The following is a 22,411-nucleotide window of genomic DNA, read 5'->3' as shown; positions in this document are numbered from 1 at the left end:
TATTATTTGGCTGGAGTGAAGAGATAAGTTGGAAAAAGCGAACAGAACACCGAATTGCCCTAGAATGTGTGTTCTCTTAAAACACAGGAAAATGGAGATAATTATAATTTTTCCCACTTACCTCACACAGGACACTTGGAGGTTCAAAGTAAATGGATCATCTTTGGCCCTTCCTGGAACTAACTACTTCTCCCCAAAAGTCCTGCAAGAATTGTAACATCGCTTGCAAATATGAGAAAATGGCAAGGCACCAGGGCTAGCTACACATCTGTGTCTCATTAATAAGTAGAACAGCTGTAGGTAACTTCCTAGAGCTTCTTTCTAGAAGAGCTGTAGTGATGACAGTGTTGCAGAATTGCTACAAGGATCTGAGAATCCACAGATGGCTCCCAGACGGAAGAAACGGCGGCCCTGCTGGGCGAGGAGAGAAAGGTGCATGATGTAGACACGTGCACAGGGAAGTCTGGGATTCCTTCCAGCAAGGTTACGTCTTTAGAAAGACCCCTTTCACCAGCTGCTTTCTTGAAGGCTGCAGAGGAAAAGGCTCCATCTCCAAGGAAGGAAACCTATCGCGCTCTGTGGCTACCTTTATGGAGGGGACCATGAAGCCAGGAGGGCATGACAGCGTTTGGGAGTGGAAGATGTCATCGTGGAGGACACGGACGTCGGAAGAGGGCGGGGTTGCGCGCACTTGGCGACCAGCGCAAGCATGGAGGAGACCCTCTGTGGGAGGCCCCGATGACAAGGAAAGGGAGAAGATGGCAGGAAGCAGGAAATTCCCTCCAGCCCTGCACGGGACCCCCACGGGCACCACCACCACGTGGGAACACTGTAACTCCTGCGGCCTTTCTGAGGACGTCCTGCTGGTCTTAAAACTGTGGCCAGCGTGGAAACGCACCTGCTTGGGTTTGCTCTACCTCCTTCTCAGACACTCCTCCTTTCCTTCCAGGAATTCTGTCCTAGTAAGGCGTTAGTCGCAAGCTTTCTTCTTCTCAAAGGGCACCCAGGATACGACAGAGTATTTGTTATTTTAGAACTCGAGGACTTTAAAATAAGGCCTTAACCCTGATCATTGTATTCAAGGCCAGTGACCGAAAGCACCTGAACTTAAAGGCAAGAAATTAACCGCAGGGGTTAATATGTACCGGCTGCTACTCAGATACTGACCACCAGATGGCGCGCCAAGCTCGTCCTTTCAGGACTGGGACCTGTTGCCCGGAGGGCAGACGTTTGGCTTCCTTCCAATCAATTATTTTTACGATTGAATCTTATGGTAAGAACTGGAGTAGCAGAGAGTTCCCAAAATAGCAGAAACAGTGGTTATGTAAGCAAATAATATAGTGCGGAAACGTCCATTGACAAATGTATTTACTGCCCTTGAAGCTGGGTTTAAAATCACTCTTACTTTTTTATACTGGGTAACACATATTACTTTCTGTTGTAAATCATTGTTTTGAGGTGGAATTCACGCGCCATAAAATGAGCCATTTTAAAGTGAATAATTTAGTGGCATTTAGTACATTGACAATGTTTTGTAACCACCATCTCTACCTAGCTCCAAAACATTTCCATCATTCTAAAGGAAAACCCGTTTTAAGCCATTTCTCCCATTTCTCCCATTTCTCCCATTTCTCCTCTCCCCAGCCCCTGGCAACCAACCAACCTACATTTTGTCGTGATGGACTGATTTCTCCTGGATATTTCATATAAATTGAATCATACAATATGTGAGTCTTCTGTGCCTGGTTTCTTGTACTTAGCAGAATGTTTTCAAGGTTCATCCACACCGTGGTATTCATTCCTTTTTATGGTTGAAGAATATTCTACTGGATGAATATACCACCGTTAGTTGAGCCACTGAGGGTGTCTGGGTTGTTTCCAGCTTCGAGCTATGGTGACCAGTGCTGCTATAAGCATTTGTGTGCAGGGACTTGTTTGAGTACCTATTTTCAATCGTAAAATGGAATTGGTGGGCTGTGTGATAATTCTGTCTTATTTTGTCTTTTTTTAAGAAACTGTAAAACTTTTCCACACAAGCTGAACAATTTTACAGTTCCACCAGCAGTGTAGGAGGGTTACAATTTCTTTACATTCTCACCAACACTTGTTGTTGTCATTGTCCTTATTATTATTATTATTACCATTCTAGTGGGTGTGAAGGGGTACCTCATTGTGGTTTTGATTTGGATTTCCCCAATAACTAATGATGTTCAGCATCTGTTCATATGTTTGGTGATCAATTTGTATACCTTCTTTGTAGAAATATCTATTCAAGTCCTTTTCTCATTCTTAAAAATGTCTTCTCCTATTCTTTAGGTTATCTTTTCACTTTCTTAATAATATTGTTTGATGTACAAAGGCTTGTAATTCTGATGAAGCCTAATGTAACTATTTTTTTGTTACCCTTGCTTTAGTTGTTACATCCACCGTCAAATCCAATGCCATGAAGATTTACTCTTCTTCTAAAAGTTTAATGCTTTTTGCAAGTATGTTTAAATTGTTCATGTATTTTATATATGGTGTGGGGTAGGGACCCAACTTCATTCTTTCGCATGTGGTTATCCAGTTGTCCCAATATCACTCTTCTCCATTGAATGGTCTTGGCTTCCTTGTCAAAATCAATTGGCCATAGATGTATAGGTTTATTTCTGGATTTTCAATTCTAATCCATTGGTCTATAAGTATAGCCTCATGCCAGCACTACACGGTTTTCATTGCTGTAACTTTGTGGTAAGTTTTGATATTGGAAAATGTAAGTCCTCCCACTTTGTTCTTCTTTTGAAGATTGTTTGGCCAGTCCAGGTCCCTTGCAAATTTGTGTGAATTTAAGGATTGGCTTTTCTATTTCTGCACAGAAGTCCATTGGAATTTTTATAGAGATGGATTGAATGTGTAACTTACTTTATGTTGTACTGACATCTTAACAGTATTAAGTTTTCCAGTTCATGAACACATGAACACAGGATTGTCTTTCCATTTATTTAGTTGTTCTTTAATTACCTTATGCAGTGTTTTATAGTTTTCAGCTTACAAGTCTTTCTCCCTCTTGGTTGACTTTATTCCTGGGTGCTTTATATTTTTGGATGATATTGTAAATAGAAAACAGAAAAAATAGTTTTTTTCAAATCATTCATTTCTGGTATCTAGAAACACAAGTGACTTTTATGTGTTCCTCTTGTACCTTGCAACTTTGCTGAATTATCTTCTTAGCTCTTGTAGTTTTTTGTGGATTCTTATAGATTCTTTCATGGATATATAGAATCATGTCATCTTCAAGTGGAGATAGCTTTAAGTCTTCCAGGCTAATTTAAATGCCTTTTATTTGTTTTTCTTATCTAATTTCTCTGGCTAGAACTTTTAGTACAATGAGGAAGAGCATAGGTAAAAGCGTCATCTTTGTCTTGTCCTGATCTCAGTGGAAAGCTTGGTCTTTCACTGTGGTGTTTAATATTATCTGAGGGTTCTTCATAAACACACTTTATGATGTTGAGGGAGTTCCCTTCTTTTTCTAGTTTTCTGAATCTTTTTATCATGAAAGGTTGTTGGATTTTGTCAATGACTTTTTGTGTGTCAGCTGAGGTGATCATGTGGATTTTTTCCTTCATTGTTATAATGTAGCATATTACATGGATTGATTTGTTATTTGTTTCTGTTAAAACCACCTTTATATTCCTGGGCATCTATTTTTAAAAGGTTTTTAAAGATGAAGACATATATAAAATGTTGTAGGAATATAAATGAAGTAGAATTGATTCTGCGGGTCAGGGAAGAAGCCATAGGAAGAAGGATGAAAGGGACGGGAAGGCGAACCAGCTGGTCAAAGACAGATAGGAAATGACCTTGAATGATAAGGATCAAAGCCAAATTTTCAAGCAGAATCTCTTTCTAATCCCAGATAGATGAAAAGCCATATCCAGTTTCTGAAGATCCAGCTTCACTTTCCTTATCTGTAAAATGAATAGCTTATTTTGGTTTTGACTATCATTATTAGAATTGTAATTTGTTCTCATGCTCGTATCATAAACCTTTCCAATGAAGTTATGCAGTTTGTAGACTACAGTTTGTAATTGTTGCATAGCAACCCAGAGACAGGTAATCCCAATAGGCATTTAGATTCATCTTTCGTTTGCATTATTACTAGCGTACTAGGATGAACACAAAGTCGATTATTCATGAGACACCTTTTGAATCTAAAATGTTAGGGCTTTCTGAGTCTATGAAATCTATACCACAGTTTCCTCCCTAATTCTACAAAGTCCTACCCCCGAATCCCAGGTCATCAGAAAAACTCTCCAGCAGGCAATTTCATTAAGTCTACCTTAATTCTCCCATGTCTGAATTCAGACATACTGTCTCTTGCCCTGTCCTTGTGAAGATGGAAAATTAGCGAATTACCTGTTCTAGTGGAAAGTTGTCTCTTTCTCAACTCTGTTAAGCAAGTATCCATTACACACATCTAAAACTGATCAGCTGGTCTAGTCAGAGTAGGGGAATCATGGGATGACACCTGTGGTGAGAACAGCCCACAGTCCCAGCTTTTTCTGCCTCTCCCCTCCTCCTATTTTCCCCCTCCAGCTTTTTTCTCTTGGCCACTTCCTGTCTCCACTGCAGGGCTCTCCAGGATATGTAATCCTGTAAGATAAAAATCCCAGGTGAGGCTACTTCTCTCTTTTTAGCTCAGCACATATACATTTGGCATTTTTCCATCATCATCATCAGGAGCTAAAGAGGAAAACAAGACCAAAAAGAAAAGAGCTCTTTATAGAGGACAAGTGACTTTCTCTGAGTTGTTTTGGCTGGTACTGCCACCCAAGCAGACAGACCATGGCTTCCTTCTTCACTTCCATGCCATTTTGAGCACTCAGAACCAGATGTAACTCTGTGTCTCATCTATTATCCCAAGTTAACACCCCAAGCTAGAGTATCCTTGTTGGGGAGCACCATTTTCCCACCGGCCTCCTTTCTACCTGGAAAAAGTCTTTGGGGAGATGTTAGATTAGGACTGGTTAAGGGTTAGGATTCTGAGCTAGAGAGGACAAGGTTTAAACCCTAACTCTACCAATTAGAGAGAATCAGGTTTGTGTGTGTGTTAAATTTTTTATTTAAATTCAACTGAATTAACATAGAGTGTACTACTAGTTTCAGAAATAGAATTTAGGGATTCATCAGTTGCCTGTAACACTTAGTGTTCATTCAAGTGCCCTCCTTAATGCCCAACACCCATTACTCCATTCCCCCACCCACCTCCCCTCCAGCAACCCTCAGTTTCTTATAGGTAAGTGTCTCTTATGGTTTGCCTCCCTCTCTGTCTTCATCTTTATTTTTCCTTCCCTTCCCCTATGTTCATCTGCTTTGTTTCTTAAATTCCACATGAGTGAAATGATATGGTATTTGTCTTTGAGAGAACCAGGTTTAAACTCTGACTCTACGAGCTAGGGCCCTCTGTGGCCCTCGGCAAGTCCCAAAAGCTTTATGAGCCTGTATTTCTATCTGTAAATTAAAAGAGTAACAGAACTACTAATGGTCTAATGGGAGATTTCAAAGACCATGACCTGTAAAGTATATAGCATGAGACTTAGCTTGCTAACAGTATTAACTTGTCTCTTGCAATTCGAAAGCTTTTGTCCTTTACTGTACTCATTCATGTTTTCAGTCTGAGAGATCCTGAGAACCACCAGATTCTGCGCAGAGCTGACATGCCTGTGTGTAGCAGGAATTAGCATAGTTGGTAAAACAGCAGTGACTAATTATATCAGAGTCCTGCTTGTCTATGATGACTATCTCAGGTGGCTCCGGAGAATGGACTTTCCAAAATCATCATCATTTCACAACAGAAACAGAACTGAAGCCAAAGTAGAGTGATGATTATTTTCTGTTAAGAATAATTTGTTAAATATTTACTGAGTACTTGCTTTGTACCAGACATAGGGAGGTGATAATTTCATAAAGATAAAAAATGAAAATCCACGATTCCCATTCTGAAGACATTTGTACTCCAGCGACAGGAAAAAAAAAAAAAAAAAAAAAAAAAAAGGCATGCTCACGCAAGACCCAGCGAGGACATTGTTTCCACACTTTGTTCTCTGAGTCAAATAGTCCTCGTCTCTGAGCTTTTAGTTATTAGTGTATCCCCTTCGAATATGAACCCCTACAATGAGACAAAATTTGGTAAGAATCCCCTTAAGCCAAAGGACAGTGGAGTTCCTGAATGAATGGCAAAGTTTCTAAATTCTGTACTCTTTTAAACTTGCCCTTTTAAACTTTAGTGGTAAATGATGACTCATGATGACTTTGCCGTTCACTGTCTGGCCCAAGTTAGAAACCCTGTAGTCAATGTGAATTTCTTTCCGTCTTTCATCACCCACTTCCAGTGTATAACACAGTCCATCTGATGCTAGCAGTAACGTGTCTCTTGAATGCATCCCTGTAACCCCACCACTACTCTCAACCTGGGCTCTCCGTCGGTCTTGTCTGGCCAGCCCAGGTCCTCCTGCTGCGTTCAACCCATCCTGCCCACCACCAGCCAGGGAGGCTTCTAAAAACCTAGGCTCAGATGAATCGAGTCTCAAGATATGCAAAAGGCTTAAAGGAGACGATTCTAAAGCACCAACAGTACATTTTGAGAAATCGTGGAAAAAGGAAAAAGGGGGAAAAAACTGCTAGGTTCTTGAAACAATAGACCAAATTTTTTCCCCCAAATTTTGTTACTTCCCACCAAGGCTTCTAAGAGTTACCCCCCGCCCCCCAAAAAGCCATCTTCTTTGATTGTTCGTTTGTTTAGTATTTTGCTGAGGGATTCTTTTATTTGTATATGATCTTTTCCAACCTTAATTTTTATTCTGGGTTGAATTAAACACAATCATAGAATGTTTATTAAAAGTTCTGATAGGAGGGTACCTGGGTGGCTCAGTTGTTAAGCCTCTGCCTTTGGCTCAAGTCCTGATCTCAGGGTCCTGGGATGGAGTCCCACATCGGGTTCCCTGCTCAGCAGGGAGCCTGCTTCTCCTTCTGTCTGCCGTTCACTCTGCTTGTGCTCTCTCTCTTTCTGACAAACAAATAAATAAAATTCTTTTTTTAAAAAAAGTTCTGACAAATCTTGTTTCACCATTTTTTAATGCTAGTGAACATCTGCCTTTAGAAGGAAAGAGCTTAAATACCACAATGGCTGTGCTTATTTGATTTCTCTAGTGTCCTAAAGAAGCCTTTTTTGAGGAGCACCTGGGTGGCTCACTCGTTAAGCGTCTGCCTGCAGCTCAGGAAGGGTTCTGGGATGGAGCCCCGCATCAGGCTCCCTGCTCAGTGGGAAACCAGCTTCTCCCTCTCCGACTCCCCCTGCTTGTGTTCCCTCTCTCTCTGTCAAATAAATATATAAAATCTTAAGAAAAAAAAAAGAGAGAGAGGGAGAGAAGGGGTTTTTTTGTACCGTGGTGAACAGAGGACTTATAATTGAAGTGAAGTGTACGGTCAACACTAAAATCACATGGAAATAGCACCATTCTGTGTAATAAGTCCAGGGACACCTGAGGGGCTTGAGCTCATCTAAAACATTTAACAGATTGACTTTGTCCTTCTGCTCAGGCTTTAAGCCTCCCTATCTGTAACTTACAACAATAGCAGGAGTCATCACTGCTGCTTGGAAGACCCCTAAGAAAAGGAGCATTTTAGAAATCGGAAGGTCTTAAGGTTTCTTCTAGCTCGGGTGGCTCATTTTAAGAGAGAAACCAAAGTTGGAAGAGCAAGTGAATACCCAGGGCCACCCAACAAGTCAGGTCCTAAGAAGGGTCTGCTTGTCACCCCCCACAGTCTCCCAAGCGCTTGGCTGGTACCCATGGAAAGCAGCTGCATGAAGTCCCTGTCATGGGGCCAAATTCTTATCTGCTGGTGTCCTTCAGATTGGGTGGGCTGGATGCCAAGGGGAAACTCAGAGTCTATGAATTCTAATCCTGGACAGTCCTGGTCACAGGGTCTTAAATTTCCCTGCAGAGCAGGAGTTCTGGGACAGATCACAGGGGAATGAAAAGCATGAGGGCGTCCTGTGGGCTCATCTGAATCAGGGCATCTCCTCGGGGCTGTTTTCAACCCCGCCATCTTCCTGTGGCCACAGAATCAATCTACGAATCTTCTATCCAGCTGTCCTGACCATGCAAATAGACTGCAACAATCTCTTCTCACACTCCAGTACGAGCTCGATGTGTGGCTTGTCGTTTACATCAGTACCTTGAAGAATGAAAAATTCTGAACATGCCAAACACTTGAGAGGAGTTCAAGGCTCAGATGTAAGGAAAAGTAAGAGTTCCAGTTCAAGGCTCAGAAGTAAGGAAAAGTAAGAGACTCTAAATCATCAGGGATGTGTTCCTTAGCGCTTTCTCAAATCATGCCAGGGGAATAAGCGATCATCTTAAGGCGATGCTGATGTGGACATGGATACTAATCTACCAACATTTGTTGACTACGTACCATGCCAGGCACTGGGCTAAAGGATGGACATCCACCATCGCCTTCCGTCGCCACAACCCCATCAGGGACATTCTATTATATCCTCATCCTACAAATGAGCAAATGGAGGCTCAGTGATTTTAAGTCACTCATGAAAGTCATGCTCTTTTCCCCCCCACACTGGTCCAAAACTCGTGGTAGAATTCCATGCTCCTCACCGCCATACTAGATGTTAACACCAGTCACCAGGCTAATATTATTTACCATTCTTTCTGGTAAGCCCTCCTCTTGGTTTGCCCAGTGCTCTTCCAGGACCACCTCCTCTGTCAGCTCTCTGGGAAGCCTTCTGCGGCTCTCCAAGGGTGTGTGTTTTCTGCCCCTCCTCCCAAAGCGCCCCCTTCTCTCATGGTGCTTGGCAGACTATAGTTCAATTTTTGGTGCATCTGTCCATGTCTTCCTTTAGAGCACCTTGAGGCAAGGTAACTTCGTTCCATCCAACACTGTCCTGGCTCATAACAGATGATCAGCGAGTTCCTTGGATAAATATCTGAAGTGAAAATTTACTTGACAAGATGTTTTGGTTATCTACTGCTGAGGAAAAAACTATCCCAAATTTAGTGGCTTTAAAAATGACAAAAATAGGGTGCCTGGGTGGCTCAGTGGGTTAAGCCTCTGCCTTCAGCTCGGGTCGTGATCCCAGAGTCCTGGGATCGAGCCCGCATCGGGCTCTCTGCTCAGCAGGGAGCCTGCTTCCTCCTCTCTCTCTGCCTGCCTCTCTGCCTACTTGTAATCTCTGTCTGTCAAATAAATAAATAAAATCTTTTAAAAAAATGACAAAAAATATTATCATCCCTCAGGAGTCTGAGGGTCAGGATTTCGGACAGGGCTAGAGGGGATGGCTCACCCTTGCCTGCTGTTCTCAACTGCTTCTTCACTCTCCACTAAGACACGTCCACAGCTGGCCATAACGGCTCCACTGGGATCATCCATCTGGGTCCTCAGTTCTCTCTGTCAGCTGGGCTCCCTAGTTCTCCTGTGTGTAGTCTCAGGGTTTTTTTTTTTCATGTGGTCTCTTCTGGATTGTTGGACTACTTACATGGAAACTCAGAATCCCAAATAAGGAAAAACAGAAGCTTCTAGTCCTTAAGGCTTAGACCTGGATCTGCCAGTCACTTCTGCTACCTACCCCTGTTTAGAGCAAATCACAGGACCAGCACTACACAAAAACATGGATAATGGAGGCCTGGTTCATTGGGAACCATCTTTGGTGCCTGGGTCCCTCTATTCTAATAGAGTCAAATCCATCCCTGCCCAAGTCTCCAAAGTAATGGTATTACTGTAGGTTGACTGAGCCAGGGAAAGAGGGTAATAGCTCAGCCTATTTCTTCACCACAACTTGAGGGAAAACCTGTAATGAAAGCACGTAAAAGTTAGAGATTTCCAGAGAGTTTTGTCCACAGAAACAGCCAGTGGGATAGTGTCAGGTAAGAAATATCTAAATTGTTCTGTTGAGGATAAAACATATAGCCTGCATCTAGCAGCGTGCGGGTTTCATAAATGTTTCAGGATGGTCTTTCCTCCCTGTTCAGCTCTCTCCTTTTCTCTGTATCTGTGGTTTAGCCACCTTGTCCCCCTCAGGTACCGGAAGTCTTGGCTTCCACCTCTTAGAGCACTGCCCTTTGTGATTTAGATGTTCCTTAACTGAATTTAGCTGGAGACGTTTGGGTCATTTTTGCGCAAGGACACTCCCTACTCCCTAGCTCTTTGAACAGTTTCCTTAAAGATCGTCCAAATCCCTTAGACCTCACGTGGCTGAACTATTTATTTTATGGGATCCTTTCTTTGCATTTGAAGATGTTTGCTTCCAAAGAATTTGAGGATTCCCAGAGTTTTTGTTATTGTTGGTTTGTTTTTGTTTCTTTTGTACTCAGATTTTGCACATCGAGGCATTCAGTTACTTCAGTGCTGCGCCTGTGTGAGTTAACCAATATTATCATGAATAAATATATTTGTCTGCCACTTGGCAAACTTGGAGATAAAAGACTCTTTATTGATGATCCGTGGAAATGATTCCCGGGTTTCCTCAAATAAATTTCTTCACTAGAACAATTATTCTAATCTAGCCAAGGTTCCAGCTAAGATTCTAACCTAGCCCTCAGAGAATATGAATATATGGATGAAAGAAATGGGATTTTGCAGTCACAAATTTGGGGCATCGTTTTCCCTTTCATTTGAAAGCCAGATCCAGCCCTGAGGCTACAAAGGCTTAAAACACAGGGGTCTGGGGCGCCTGGGTGGCTCAGTGGGTTAAGCCTCTGCCTTTGGCTCTGGTCATGATCCCAGGGTCCTGGGATCAAGCCCCTCATCGGGCTCTCCGCTCAGCGGGGAGCCTGCTTCCTCCTCTCTCTCTGCCTGCCTCTCTGCCTACTTGTGATCTCTGTCTGTCAAATAAATAAATAATCTTAAACAAAAACAAAAACCACCGGGGCCTAAAAGAGTTGAGAATGGGGCAGAAAGAGTAGAAAAGGGTTCAGAAAAGGATCCAGAAATCCTGGGAGCAGCCTATATGACACCAGTTCAAGCATTGGCCCTGCTGATTTGCCTGGCTAGGCTCCAGTGGCATGGTATGCCCCATGTAGGTCATTGCCATCCTAACTTGTCTAACAAATCTTTCTGATCAAATGTTAGCTCCTGTATCAACCTTGACGTGACCTACTTGCTGCTGTCCTGCTGAGATTGCCACATGATCAAGAACACATGGAATCCTATCAAGGAAAAGGAACTGAGGAATTACCCAGGCCAGTGGTTCCCGATTTATTTCTTGTCTTTGGTCTCTTTACATTTTAAAAAGTTACTAAAGACCCGAAAAGCTTTTGTTTAAACAGTTTATATCTGTTGGTATTTACCGAATTTGAAATCAAAACCAAGAGGAAACATTTTTAATTCATTTAAAAAACAATAAACTAATTACATGTGAATGTACCAAACATATTTCTAATGAAAAATAGCTATGACCTCCAACACATTTTAATGAGAAGAGTGGCAATATTTTATATGTTTGCAAATGTCTTCAATGTCTGACTTAAATAGAAGACAGCTGTATTCTCACTCCTGCCTTCTGCATGAATCTGTTGTGGATGTTGTTTTGGTTAAAGAATATGAAGAAAATCCAGCCTCACACTGACAGGGAGTGGTGAAGAGAAGAAGCTTATTAATGGCCATTTCAGTTGATATTCATTGATATTACACTAAGACTCTACAAGTGTAGTTTCTGAAAGGTGGGCTGCAGAGTAGAATCTGAAATCATTATCAATGAAATTTTTGTATTCTATTACATCAAAATCCATTGGTCTATCGTGCACTACCTGAGTTTTTTATCCCATAGATGATTTTTGATTCTGAGTGTTATGATCTCTATTTTCCAAGAGGAAATTCAATGAAAATGTCTCCTTAGTGGCAAAAATAAATAAATAAATAAATAAATAAATAAATAAGGAAAATTACATGTGGCATACAAAAGGAAGGTGACAACGGTGGCAAAGGGGAATGATGAGACAAATTTGCAGCTGAGGAATAAGGACACCTGAACTACTGTTAGAGGAAAGAAGGAAAATTGGGACTGCAATTTTTAAAAATTAGCATTTATGGAGCATTTCTCAAGTGCCCATTAGAACTATCTCATTTAATCAGTTTTCTATTTGGTAAGATGTATTATTCTTGTCTCAGAAGAGAACGGTAAAGTGCCGGAGCTCCAGAATTGTGGAACTAGACTGCAACCAGCTACATCTGACTCAGTGTTTTGCAATCTTTAAAAATACGAGTTTTTTTTTAAATTCCAAAAATAATGTATAAACTCTTAACACACACGGAAAAGTAAAAGACAAAAACCTCATGCTCCTTGCCCCCCACACCTCTCCGTTTCTACTGCTAAAAGTCATAGTAAATACAGATACCATATTTTCACAAAACAGAAAGTCACTGCTCGTAACTGCTCCACGATGCTCTTTACCACAAGCAGTGAAGAATCCCGACGTTGGTCCATAACCTGTCTTGGTGACAATGGAACTCACAAGGGCTGAGATCACTGGCTATAACTCCTACCGTAGTACCAGTGTTTACACGATTATGGGTGGATTTCAGATTTTGGCCACTTTCTAGACCTTTTTAGCATCATAGATTCACCTATCACTGTAGTGGGAGAGAAAGGAAAAATAATGCAAAGGTCGGAAGAGAAGAGGAGATGAATGTGGGTGGTGAGGGCAACAAGGTAAGCATGGGGTGCCCTCAGTGGGTAAGCAGAAGTGTCAAGGAAAGTGGCCAGGTTCTCAGTTACAAAGAGCTAGCCTGTAACTTCTAGAGACTTCTGTTTTTCCTCTTCCAAACTGCTAAACTGACTTTCTCAGTTATTACTTTAATTTTTTTTTTTCAAAATTAGTAGCCAAGCTATTTACCTACCACTTATTAAAATAGGATGTGTAACATTCAGTTCTTTTTATGGAGGGGAGTGTCTTTTTTTTTTTTTTTTTTTTTTTTTTTTTTTTACTTATGAAGCATTTATGATGGGGGGAAAAACTGTACCTATTAAAAAAATCTCTTTTGTAAATTGATGGTAAATGTCACTATCTGTTGAAGGAGCCATTGGGCTCAAGTGAAGTTGTAACTAGAAGCCCAGTGCAAAAGAATACACACAAAATCAATTCAACATCCACAACCAAGAGAAACGCCCAAGTGTTTCAAGATTACAGTGCTGAAAGCATTTCTTTTAAAATATTCATCTTAGGAAGAGCCTGTGAAAGGGGATTTTTTTGTTCTCTTTGATTGAGTCAGTATCACTAATAATAATGCTTTGGTCTCTCAAAAAGCCCCCTGAAGAGTCTTTTTCAATTTACTCATTTTTATTTGCTGTTCAGTACCTTTTACATTATATTTCTTAGACCTTTTCCCCCTCCACTTCTCTCATACAGCAGTGTGGTCAAATTGAAATAACTAAAAGAGAGACTTTTTTTTCTTAACCTCCTCTGTTCCCAACCCCAACTCCTATTACTTCAACCCAAATTCCTACAGGAAAATGGAGGAAAAAGAAAATAAGGAATGGGATGCCTTTCTACCTCTCAGCATGCATGATGGTCATGGTTAATCAAGAAAAGGCTGGGTCAAGATGCTTCCAGCCTTTCCCAAGAGCTACCTTTGCCTGGAAGCTTGAGCAATTTACCTGGATTCACTGAAACTTACTAGAAATTGGCCTCTTTTTTTCTTCTTCTTTTTTAATCTCATAATTCTTGACATTGGACTCTTTACAAAAACTGGGGAGTGAAAATAACTCGTAAGAACTTTTTTTTTCTTCTTTACGAACTATAGGATTATAAAGTAGCAATAAAAATTAGTTTTCAGGATACAAGCCTCTGCACGTGGGACTCAGTGAAGAGAACCACTTCAGTTTGAGGAGTGGGGACAAAGCAGGGGCAGGAACATTGACCCCTGCAGTGCCCTAAGAGGATATAATTATACAAAGAAGTATTTAAATATTTTTTACTTATGAAAATTTGCCCAATTACTTTCTTGTTTCATCAAATGTTTCTTCTTATCTGTACATACTACAAATATAGTCATCTCCCCCTCCTTTTTCTGGTCTGCTTTTGTGGGATACTTCTATTTTACATTCTAACCCAGGCATTTTAAACCTGGGCCACCCCAATCTTAAAGACTGGATTCCTGAAACACCTCACTTGCATAAAGTGCCCCCTTCGTCAAAGCATGTCTCTCCCATTTTATAGGAGTCAACATTTAGGGTGCTGCTTACTGTCTACTAGAATATTATCACATTTAACTGATGGCAATTTTCCCAGGGAGGAACTATTACTACTCCCATTTTGTAGATACTAAAACTGAGGCTGAAGGGGGTTGCCCATGGCCACTAGCCTGTGGGCAGCAGAGATTCACTTTCAGGTGGGGTTCTGTAGACATTCGGGTTCACCTTAATAACATACTACATGCATCCTTCCCTTGAAAAAGATCACATTTGATGGAAGCTTTGGGAAAGACATTGTCTGAGAGCTGACCTCCAGGAGACAATCCACCCCCAATAAGCCGGCCACCCAGAACTTACTAGGGGGGCTAAGTGCCTTTAAACCAACACACTAGGGTTTCCTGTCACTAGTTACCCCCGAGTTTGTTTTTACCAGGGAGACTCTGATGCCACAAAAACCAAGTAGCTTAGCCTTAGCTTAGCCCTGAGCCTACTTCTGCTCATGAAGATTAGATCCCGAGGCCAGATCCTTCCTCCTATGAAGAAAGCCTAAGAAAATGGTCTCAGAAAGCAGTTCTCCAGAGTTTTGGTTTAGTTTAGTTCAAAACAGGAAATCACGCTTCCCCCACCCCCCACCTCCTAAACTCCAGCTGTATTTTCTCTTTCTGGTCAAGAAAACTGCCTTTTGATTTTATAAAATAACGAACACACCCCAAATTGGGCAGATGTTTAGGTAGTTTTATCCTTCACACTTTCACAAATTTTCTAAATGTTCTACACAGGGAACGCAGCTTTTTTTTTAAAAAAGACAGGCATTTTAAAAAAAACATATGATGATTTCCCAGGTTGTTACTTCCCAAGAAAATTGCAGTGAAAATGGAAGAAAACAACAAGGAAAATGAGGTGGTATAAGTTAAAAACGCTATATAAACATTATTTGAAAAACAAAACAAAAAGCTCAACTGAAACACAACTTGCTGCTTGTATTATGATTTTATTCTGCCAATTAGACCTGAGAGTCACCCCCAAAACGGTGTGTGGGCTGTAGGGGTTCCTGAAGGACTTGCAGTTGTAAGGTCTGGAGTGTGCTTTACGTGAGAGGAAGCATCGTGTGTGTGTGTGTGTGTGTGTGTGTGTGAATGTAAGACGCGCACCTATATTACTTTGTAGAGCATATAAATTTCAACGTGGCCTCGGCCCCAAAAGACTCTTCAGGCACACTAAGCCTTGGGTTCTTGCCTTCCAGGAACCCTGGCCTCCAGAAGGATCAGAAGAATGGAAAGTAATGAGAGTTACATTTGGAAATGCAGTGATCCCAATGGGATCAGCTCCGATCCCCGAGAAAAAAACCAATCCCAGTCTGGGGCCAAGAAGGCGCCTCTAAATGAACTTCCGTACCAAACTAGGTAAAGGGCAACAAAGACCACATTCGGACAGCGCCCAGGGCCACTCAGATTTCACAATGCCTTTTTTTATTCATACAAAAATAAATTTATTTACATTTGCTAGTATTGTGATAGAGAAGCCTCGGGACAGCGGCGCGTGTCCCCTGAGCCGGGTCCTTAGGTACCCAACGGGCTCAGCGGACCACCCAGCGCACTCCTCCAGCAAGGAAGAACGTGGGCACGGGGAGGCTGTGCTGCAGGAGGAGGCCACCAGAGCTTGGGTAGGGGAGGCCTGATGGGGGTGGTCGGGAGCTGGAGGAGGGGTGCTGCAAAGAGGTGTGGAGGAAGAAGTGGACGGAAGACCCGAGCCTGGTTGAGTGGGGGGCGCGGGGATAGGAGGCTCAAGTCTAGACGGGGAGGTGGGTAGGAGCACAGACAGAAGCCCGGCTAGGAAGGGGCGGGAGCCTGGGGGGAGAGAAAGGCTTGACAGCCAGGAGAAGGCAGAACCGCCCAGTGCGCTCCCGGCAAACCCGGGCCGGGTGGTCCCTGAAAGCGTGCCTCCATCTCTCCCTGTGCAGAGGGCAGCCCCTTATCTAGGAGGCTGCTGCCCTGTGGGGTACAAACCTGGCCCAAGTACGCCACTCTCCCGTCTTTGCAATTTAAAAACACGCCCCGATGTTGGTCTCCCGCGAACACTGCTGTCTTTAAAGCCAATCATCCTGAGCACGTTCTAAGTAAGCATTGCCTAACCTAGCACACGCCTGTGCTGTGCAGAGCCGTGCCGTCGTACACAGAGATCTGGCGCAGTCGGGAAACTAACTCCTAGGCGGTTTGGCGCCGGGTTCGTCTACTGCTAAAGTCCGAGGTTGGATCTGGTTCCGCGCTGTACAGACAGAAGGAAACTCTTTTTGGAGAAACAAACTGTCCTCCCCGGGATCCGCAGCAGCCGCAGCCCTCAGCGTCCTGCGATGACAGCCGCGCGGCCAACCCTTCGGGCTCTGATCCCGACACCCGCCATGTGTCGTGTTCACAGTTCGGGTGGGGAGCTGTCTAGGAGAATTTAGGAGAATCCGATGGAACTTTCCCGCATTCTCTGGCGGGAGGGGTGGTGGTTCTCACGCTCCTTTCTCTCCGCCCCCAAACACAGACGCTTCAACAATAATCCCAGCAACTGTGTTCGATCTAAGCGGTGGTCCCACATAATCTGTTGGCTGCCGAAACTTCTTTGGTGTCCGAGTCGGGTCGTCCTGACACCACGAATGGCCATGTCTGTAAAATCAAAAAGAGCGTCAGATACTGAAGGAGAAAGTACTGTCTCAAACCGAAACCGTTCTCCTAAGTGACCCCTGGAATATCCCTGGCTTTTAGTAGCTCAGATTTTATCAGTGTTCTGGGAATTTGGGTGTCTTCCCTCTAAACTAGGATTTTAATTTTTCTGAATTTTGATTGTGTGAGACATGAGACGTCTGTCCATGCTTCCTTCTGGTCTTTGCCCTCAGGATGATTCGGTGAAACTTGCATGAGTTTGGGATTTTGTCTGTTTAATTCCCTTCCCCCCCAACACACACACACACACACACACACTCTCTCTCTCTCTCTCTCTCTCTCTCTCTCAGCCCTCCATTCCGAGTAGGAACTGGAATAGGTTCTTTCTCAAGCCGGGAAAGTTGGCAGGTTGGAGAGGGACTTTCCAGACAAATCCCTTTTGGGGAAACCTTTCATATTCTGCAAGAACCTTTTAAAAAATCCAAAGGCTTTTAAATAGAGCTCGGGCCTTCCCTCCTTCCCTTCAGAAAATAGGGCTTGTTAAATCGAACCGGTCAGAATCTTAGCTGGAAAAAGTTGGGCGAGAGAGATTTGCCATTTGATCTGCAACCGGGTAGTGGATGCAAATGGAACCCAGACTCACCCCGGACGTAGGATATTAGCCAAGAGACGCCACGGGGCAAAGTACCAGGTACAATGATCAGAATGAAGAAAACACTGAAGGGTGGAAGGTTCTTCTCCAAGAAGTGGCTTGGCCCTTCCCCTGGTTTTAAGAAATTAAACTGGACTCCTCACCACCCATTCCAGAACTCCCCTTACAGGTTCCTCCCCCGCCGGCTGACTGTGCCTGGTGCCTGGGAGCTCGCCGAGCATATCCCGGCCTCTCGCCCCGGGCCTCGCGCGGGTGCCCCTACCAGGTTCACCGGGTGCACGTAGCCGTTCTCGTAGCGGTCCTCCTGCAGCAGCTGCCGCAGGTGCGCGATGTAACTGGAAGCCAGCCGCAGCGTATCCAGCTTCGAAAGCTTAGTGTCGGGGGGCACCCAAGGCAGGCTGGTCTTGAGCCTGGAGAAGGCTTTGCTCAGCACGCGCATCCGGGCGCGCTCGCGGGCGTTGGCTGCGTTCCGCTGTGACTGCTTGCAGTCGGCCGCCGAGCCCTTGGGCGGGAGGGGCTTCTTGCCGCCGCCGCCCCCAGCCACACGCGGCCGCTTCCTCTTGCAGCCTTCCGCGCCTCCGGCCGCGCCCAGCGCACACCGCTCTTCCTCGCCATCGGGGTCTTCCTCCTCGGCCGACGAGTTGTCACTGGGAGAGATGTAGCTGCCCTCGGCGCCGCGAAGGGACGGCCTCTTGGAGGCGGGGACCGGGTACCCCCGCTGCAGCCCCCGCAGCTCCATCTCCTCGGGGTCGCTCACGGAGCCGGTGGACATCACTGCGTCCCCCGCGCCCACGCGCGCCCGCCTTCCGCCCCCAGGCCGACCTAATGGTCTCGGCCTTCCGCTCCCTCTGGCGGAGGCGGGGGCCGGGCAGAACTCCGAGGAAGACTCGAGACCTGGGTAGGAAGCGCGGGGCCGCGGGAGCGAGCCCTGCCGCTGACCTGGGAGAGAGCGGCCGAGAAGTGGGCGCCGGTGCCCAGGCTCCGCGCGCACTGCCGCGAGCTGCGCCTTTTGACAGGACTATTTATGTGTACTCCTCGGAACAAACCACCCGGGCCAAGCAGAGGGAGTTGGAAAGGGGGGGGGGCAAGAGGTGGGGCGGGGGCGTGGAAGGGGTGGGGACCGCTTTTCTGCGCTCGGGATCTGTTGGTGGGGGCGGGGAAGGGGAAGTCTCTACCCACTGAGGTTTGGGGCCCCAGGTCCGTGGGACCCTCAGATTGTCAGTGAGAGATGAGCGTGCGTCGGGAGAGTGAAGGAGGGGACCTTGTTCGTACCCACTCTACTTCCACCTCCAACTAGTCTTAGCCAGGGCGAAGATTGCCAGACACTTAGGAACCCCGGGATCGCGACCTCTGCTTCTCTCCCCATCTTTTCAGCGGAACTCTATTTCCCAAGTTCAAAACGCGCGTAATGTATGACGGCCTACCCAAGGCTTGACCGACAAGAGCGTAAAAGCAAAACAAGCAAATGACACCGAGCAATCCGCCACAATTAACGAACCTCCCATTTTCCTCTTCCTCTTTTCCCTATAATATGGCTTTATGATTTACAAAACACGTTTTACTGCATTGGTTCGTTCCATTTTTCAAACAACATCTGTGACTTAAATGTTACCTCCACTTTGCAGAACTTCAAGCTAAAGCTCAGAGATAGGTATTTAAGTAAAGGACCCCAAATCTTCAGGCTGGTAAGTAGAATATGGACTTGAACTCCACGTTTAGCATCCCTGGCTCCTCCATATTTCAGTCGCAACACGCCTCCCCCGACACACACCCAAGCTGTTATATTTGCTGTTTACCACTGTCTTGGGAATTTCATGCTTGATTTTGTTTTTAATACCACAAAGCATTTGATAGAGGATCTTGCCCCAATTCTTTGAGTTACAGTCTAGGGAATCAATTACTATTTTAGATTGTGTGTTGAAGAGCACACTCCAGGATGCAGATTGCTAACTCAGCACAATCTTCTAAAATAAAAATGACAAAACAGCATCCAGAACTAAGGTGTCCTATGTCAACCAAAAATAAGCCCTCTCCCCTCAGCCCCAAAGGAAACAAAAGGAAACTGCAGTCTCATTTTCTAACTCAAAGGATCTTTGCAGTACCTGGTCTAGGGATGGGTACTTCATGTTAGAGGCAGACACCACTGGCCAGCTACTGAGTGCCTGCTATGTGCCAGGCACTGGGCTAGGCACCTTATGACTGCCCAGTGAGGAATTAAAAGAAAACAACAAAATAATCAACTGCTATGAGGTTGGGGTATAATCCCTCTGTTTTACAATGAGGAAACTGAATCTTCACACCCGGCTAATGTGTTTACTTGTCCTTCTCCTAAAGCTCATAGGTTCCCAAACCCAGCAAAGTGCAAGGAAACAAATGTGCAGTCAGCCCAATACAGAGTGAGCAGAAGCCATGGGGCCAGCTTCCCTCCACTAGCTCCTCAGCAGAACAAATGCTCCCAGCTTCCTGCTTGAAGTGCCACAACAGGTGGCGGCCCGGCTGACTTCATCACTCAAGCAGCTTCCACCTTAGTCTCCCAGGCCAGCCCGCCCTCATGGGGGATGTTTCACATACCCCCTCCTGGTCACCCTCATTTGCAGAGGTTTTCTTCCAGTGTATTTTGTCATTTTGTTGAGAGATGGGGGAGGGGCTCCTTTTGGGATCAGTTGAGTAAAAATACCCCTCATTTTCGGTTCTTTCTGGGATGGGAAAAGGCAGGGAATATAGGACTGAGTATGGAGTTCTTTATAGGAGTGCTTGAACTTGAACTTGACTTTAGGTGAACCAGGAGAAGGAGGGAAGAAAAAAATGAGAAGGGGGAGCAGAAAGATGTAAAAAGGAGATCTCAGGCTAGCTTTCTGCATCACCTATTGATGACTTGAATCTATCAGTATAAATACATAGTCTCACACATTAGAGGCAGGCATATAGGTTTTAAAAATCTGGATTGTTTATACAGGTGCAGAACAAAGTCTTTCTTTAGAAAAGATTAATGGTGAGGAAAGTGCTAGATTTTCTCTAAACAGTCACAAAAAAACTGTACCCAGCCTCAACGCTAATCAGGTCATGGCCAGTTTCTTTTTCTTGAAGGAACTGACTGATCCCAACAGTTCATGCTTATTTTTTTTCATAGCTTTTTCCTTCCCTTTTCTTTTATGTTCTTTTCTTTTGATGCTCTATTTTTCCTTCTTTCCATTCTTTTTCCTTCCTCTGTATCTCTCTTCTTTCTCCCTTCCCTCCCCCTGTTATCTTTCAGGAAAGACAGGTCTCTTTTTCTATTTTCTTTTATCTTTCTTTCATTTTTCCTTTCCTTCCATGTATTTCTAGTTATATTTTCATTCTTTTACTCTTTTTTCAAGGTGCAGACTCCTGACGAAGATTAGTGTATCATCAAATACATTTCATATTAGTATATAACTGTAGTTTGCTTTAAACATGTTTGCAATATCTGACATTTGTCACCTCTTTACACTTTGAACATGCTTTTACTTTTCCTTCTCTCTCAATGCAACAGCCCCATGAGCTGAACTGTACAAGTATACTTATCTCTTCCGAGAGCTTGGCTGTTTGAATTGTTTTGGCAAGTTACCATACATTGAAAATGAATAATAAAGGCTTTAGTTTTGTATTTTTTTAAAGCATATTGAAAACAATTCCTATCTGTCCACACATTGCAAGCTTTTAGATTTGTAGCATGAATATACAATTGTTTATGGTATCCATTAATGGCCTTGAAGTTCTTTAAGATGCTCTTTTTAAGTATGCAGTAAGGGAGTGGGTGGGCTTAAAGTTACACTACAAAATAAACATTAATAGATTTAATAATGTCTTGCAATCCTGGTCTTCCTGCTTATTGGCTGTATGACCTTTGGCAATTTACTTTTTCTGAGGCCCAGATTCCTAATCTATAAAATGAGTTATCTGCCTCATAAGGAAGAGGATGTATGTATATAAGCAATTGCTTGGGCCAGAGCCCCATACGTAGAAGAAGATCGATAAATGCCAGTTATTTTTATTACTGTGAATTGTTTCGCCCAACATCACACAGCTAAGTATCAGATTGGGAACTGACCCAGATTTGTGCTGCAGGACTTGTTCTGGGTTTTGGATGGCAACCAGGATGTTTCATTTGCCTTAACTGCACACGTCTACAGTTTGAAGGACATAAGCCCATTGCCTGACATTTCCCAAAGTTCTTATAAGAGACCTCACTGAGGGAAAAATGGATAGGCGTGCATTAAAAACTTTTCTTTCTCCAAGTTCTCTTACCATAAAGTCAGAGCACTTCTCCAATCCTCACTTTCCCTATCTAAAAAGTGGGATAAAATTCTAAAATCAGAGTTAATGAAAAGATTAAATGAGATTGCAGCATTTGTGAAAGCACACTCAGATGTAACACAGAAAAGGCACTTAATATGTTAAAATATTTTAAAATGAAATATTTAAATATTTGAAATATTTTATAATATTAAAAATACCTAAAATTTAGTTTTTCTAAAAAGGAAGAATGAGGTGGGCTAATAATTACAGACCATGGAAAGTAAGCCATTTCTGGCTACTGCCCCTTCAGACTCTGCTGTAAGTACTAATTGAGGAAGTCTGAAGGTGGGCAGGTCAGGTGGGTTTAGGGTTTAGGAAGAGTAAGGGTTTCATCCACCTTCTGTGAACACCAAGCCAAAACATTACTAAGTAAATGCTTAAGATATAGTTATTGTGGGAATGCATTTGAACAGATAGAGCCCTCCCCATGTGACTTTCCTGGTGGCATCTTCCTAAAGTTTCCTGATACCCTGAACTATCTGGTTGGCTGAAGAAACTGTCCATACCTTTGATCTAGAAAAATAAAGAGTGTCCAGCTGGTCACTGTGGGAGCCACTAGCCACATAAAGCTACAAGAACTTGAAATGTGGCTAGTCGTATACAGCAGTG

At 43.7% G+C, this 22,411-nt stretch overlaps 1 protein-coding gene across 1 annotated transcript; it reads right to left on the bottom strand.

The window, feature by feature from the left end:
• Window positions 1-16,054: 16,054 nt before the first annotated feature.
• On the bottom strand, window positions 16,055-18,464 carry MSC (musculin). The gene is made up of 2 exons (XM_032869200.1): window positions 17,748-18,464; window positions 16,055-16,836 (listed from the first exon to the last, which is right to left on the bottom strand). The coding sequence occupies exons 1-2, from the start codon at window positions 18,255-18,257 to the stop codon at window positions 16,750-16,752; spliced, it is 597 nt and encodes a 198-aa protein (XP_032725091.1). The 5' UTR covers window positions 18,258-18,464; the 3' UTR covers window positions 16,055-16,749.
• Window positions 18,465-22,411: the final 3,947 nt, after the last annotated feature.

The sequence above is a fragment of the Lontra canadensis genome, unplaced genomic scaffold (genome assembly GCF_010015895.1).
Source record: "Lontra canadensis isolate GAN:19392208 unplaced genomic scaffold, GSC_riverotter_1.0 scaffold37, whole genome shotgun sequence".
Classification (NCBI taxonomy): Eukaryota; Metazoa; Chordata; class Mammalia; order Carnivora; family Mustelidae; genus Lontra; species Lontra canadensis.
The sequence above is the reverse complement of the archived record's forward strand: the minus strand, read 5'-3'. Positions and strand labels throughout refer to the sequence as shown.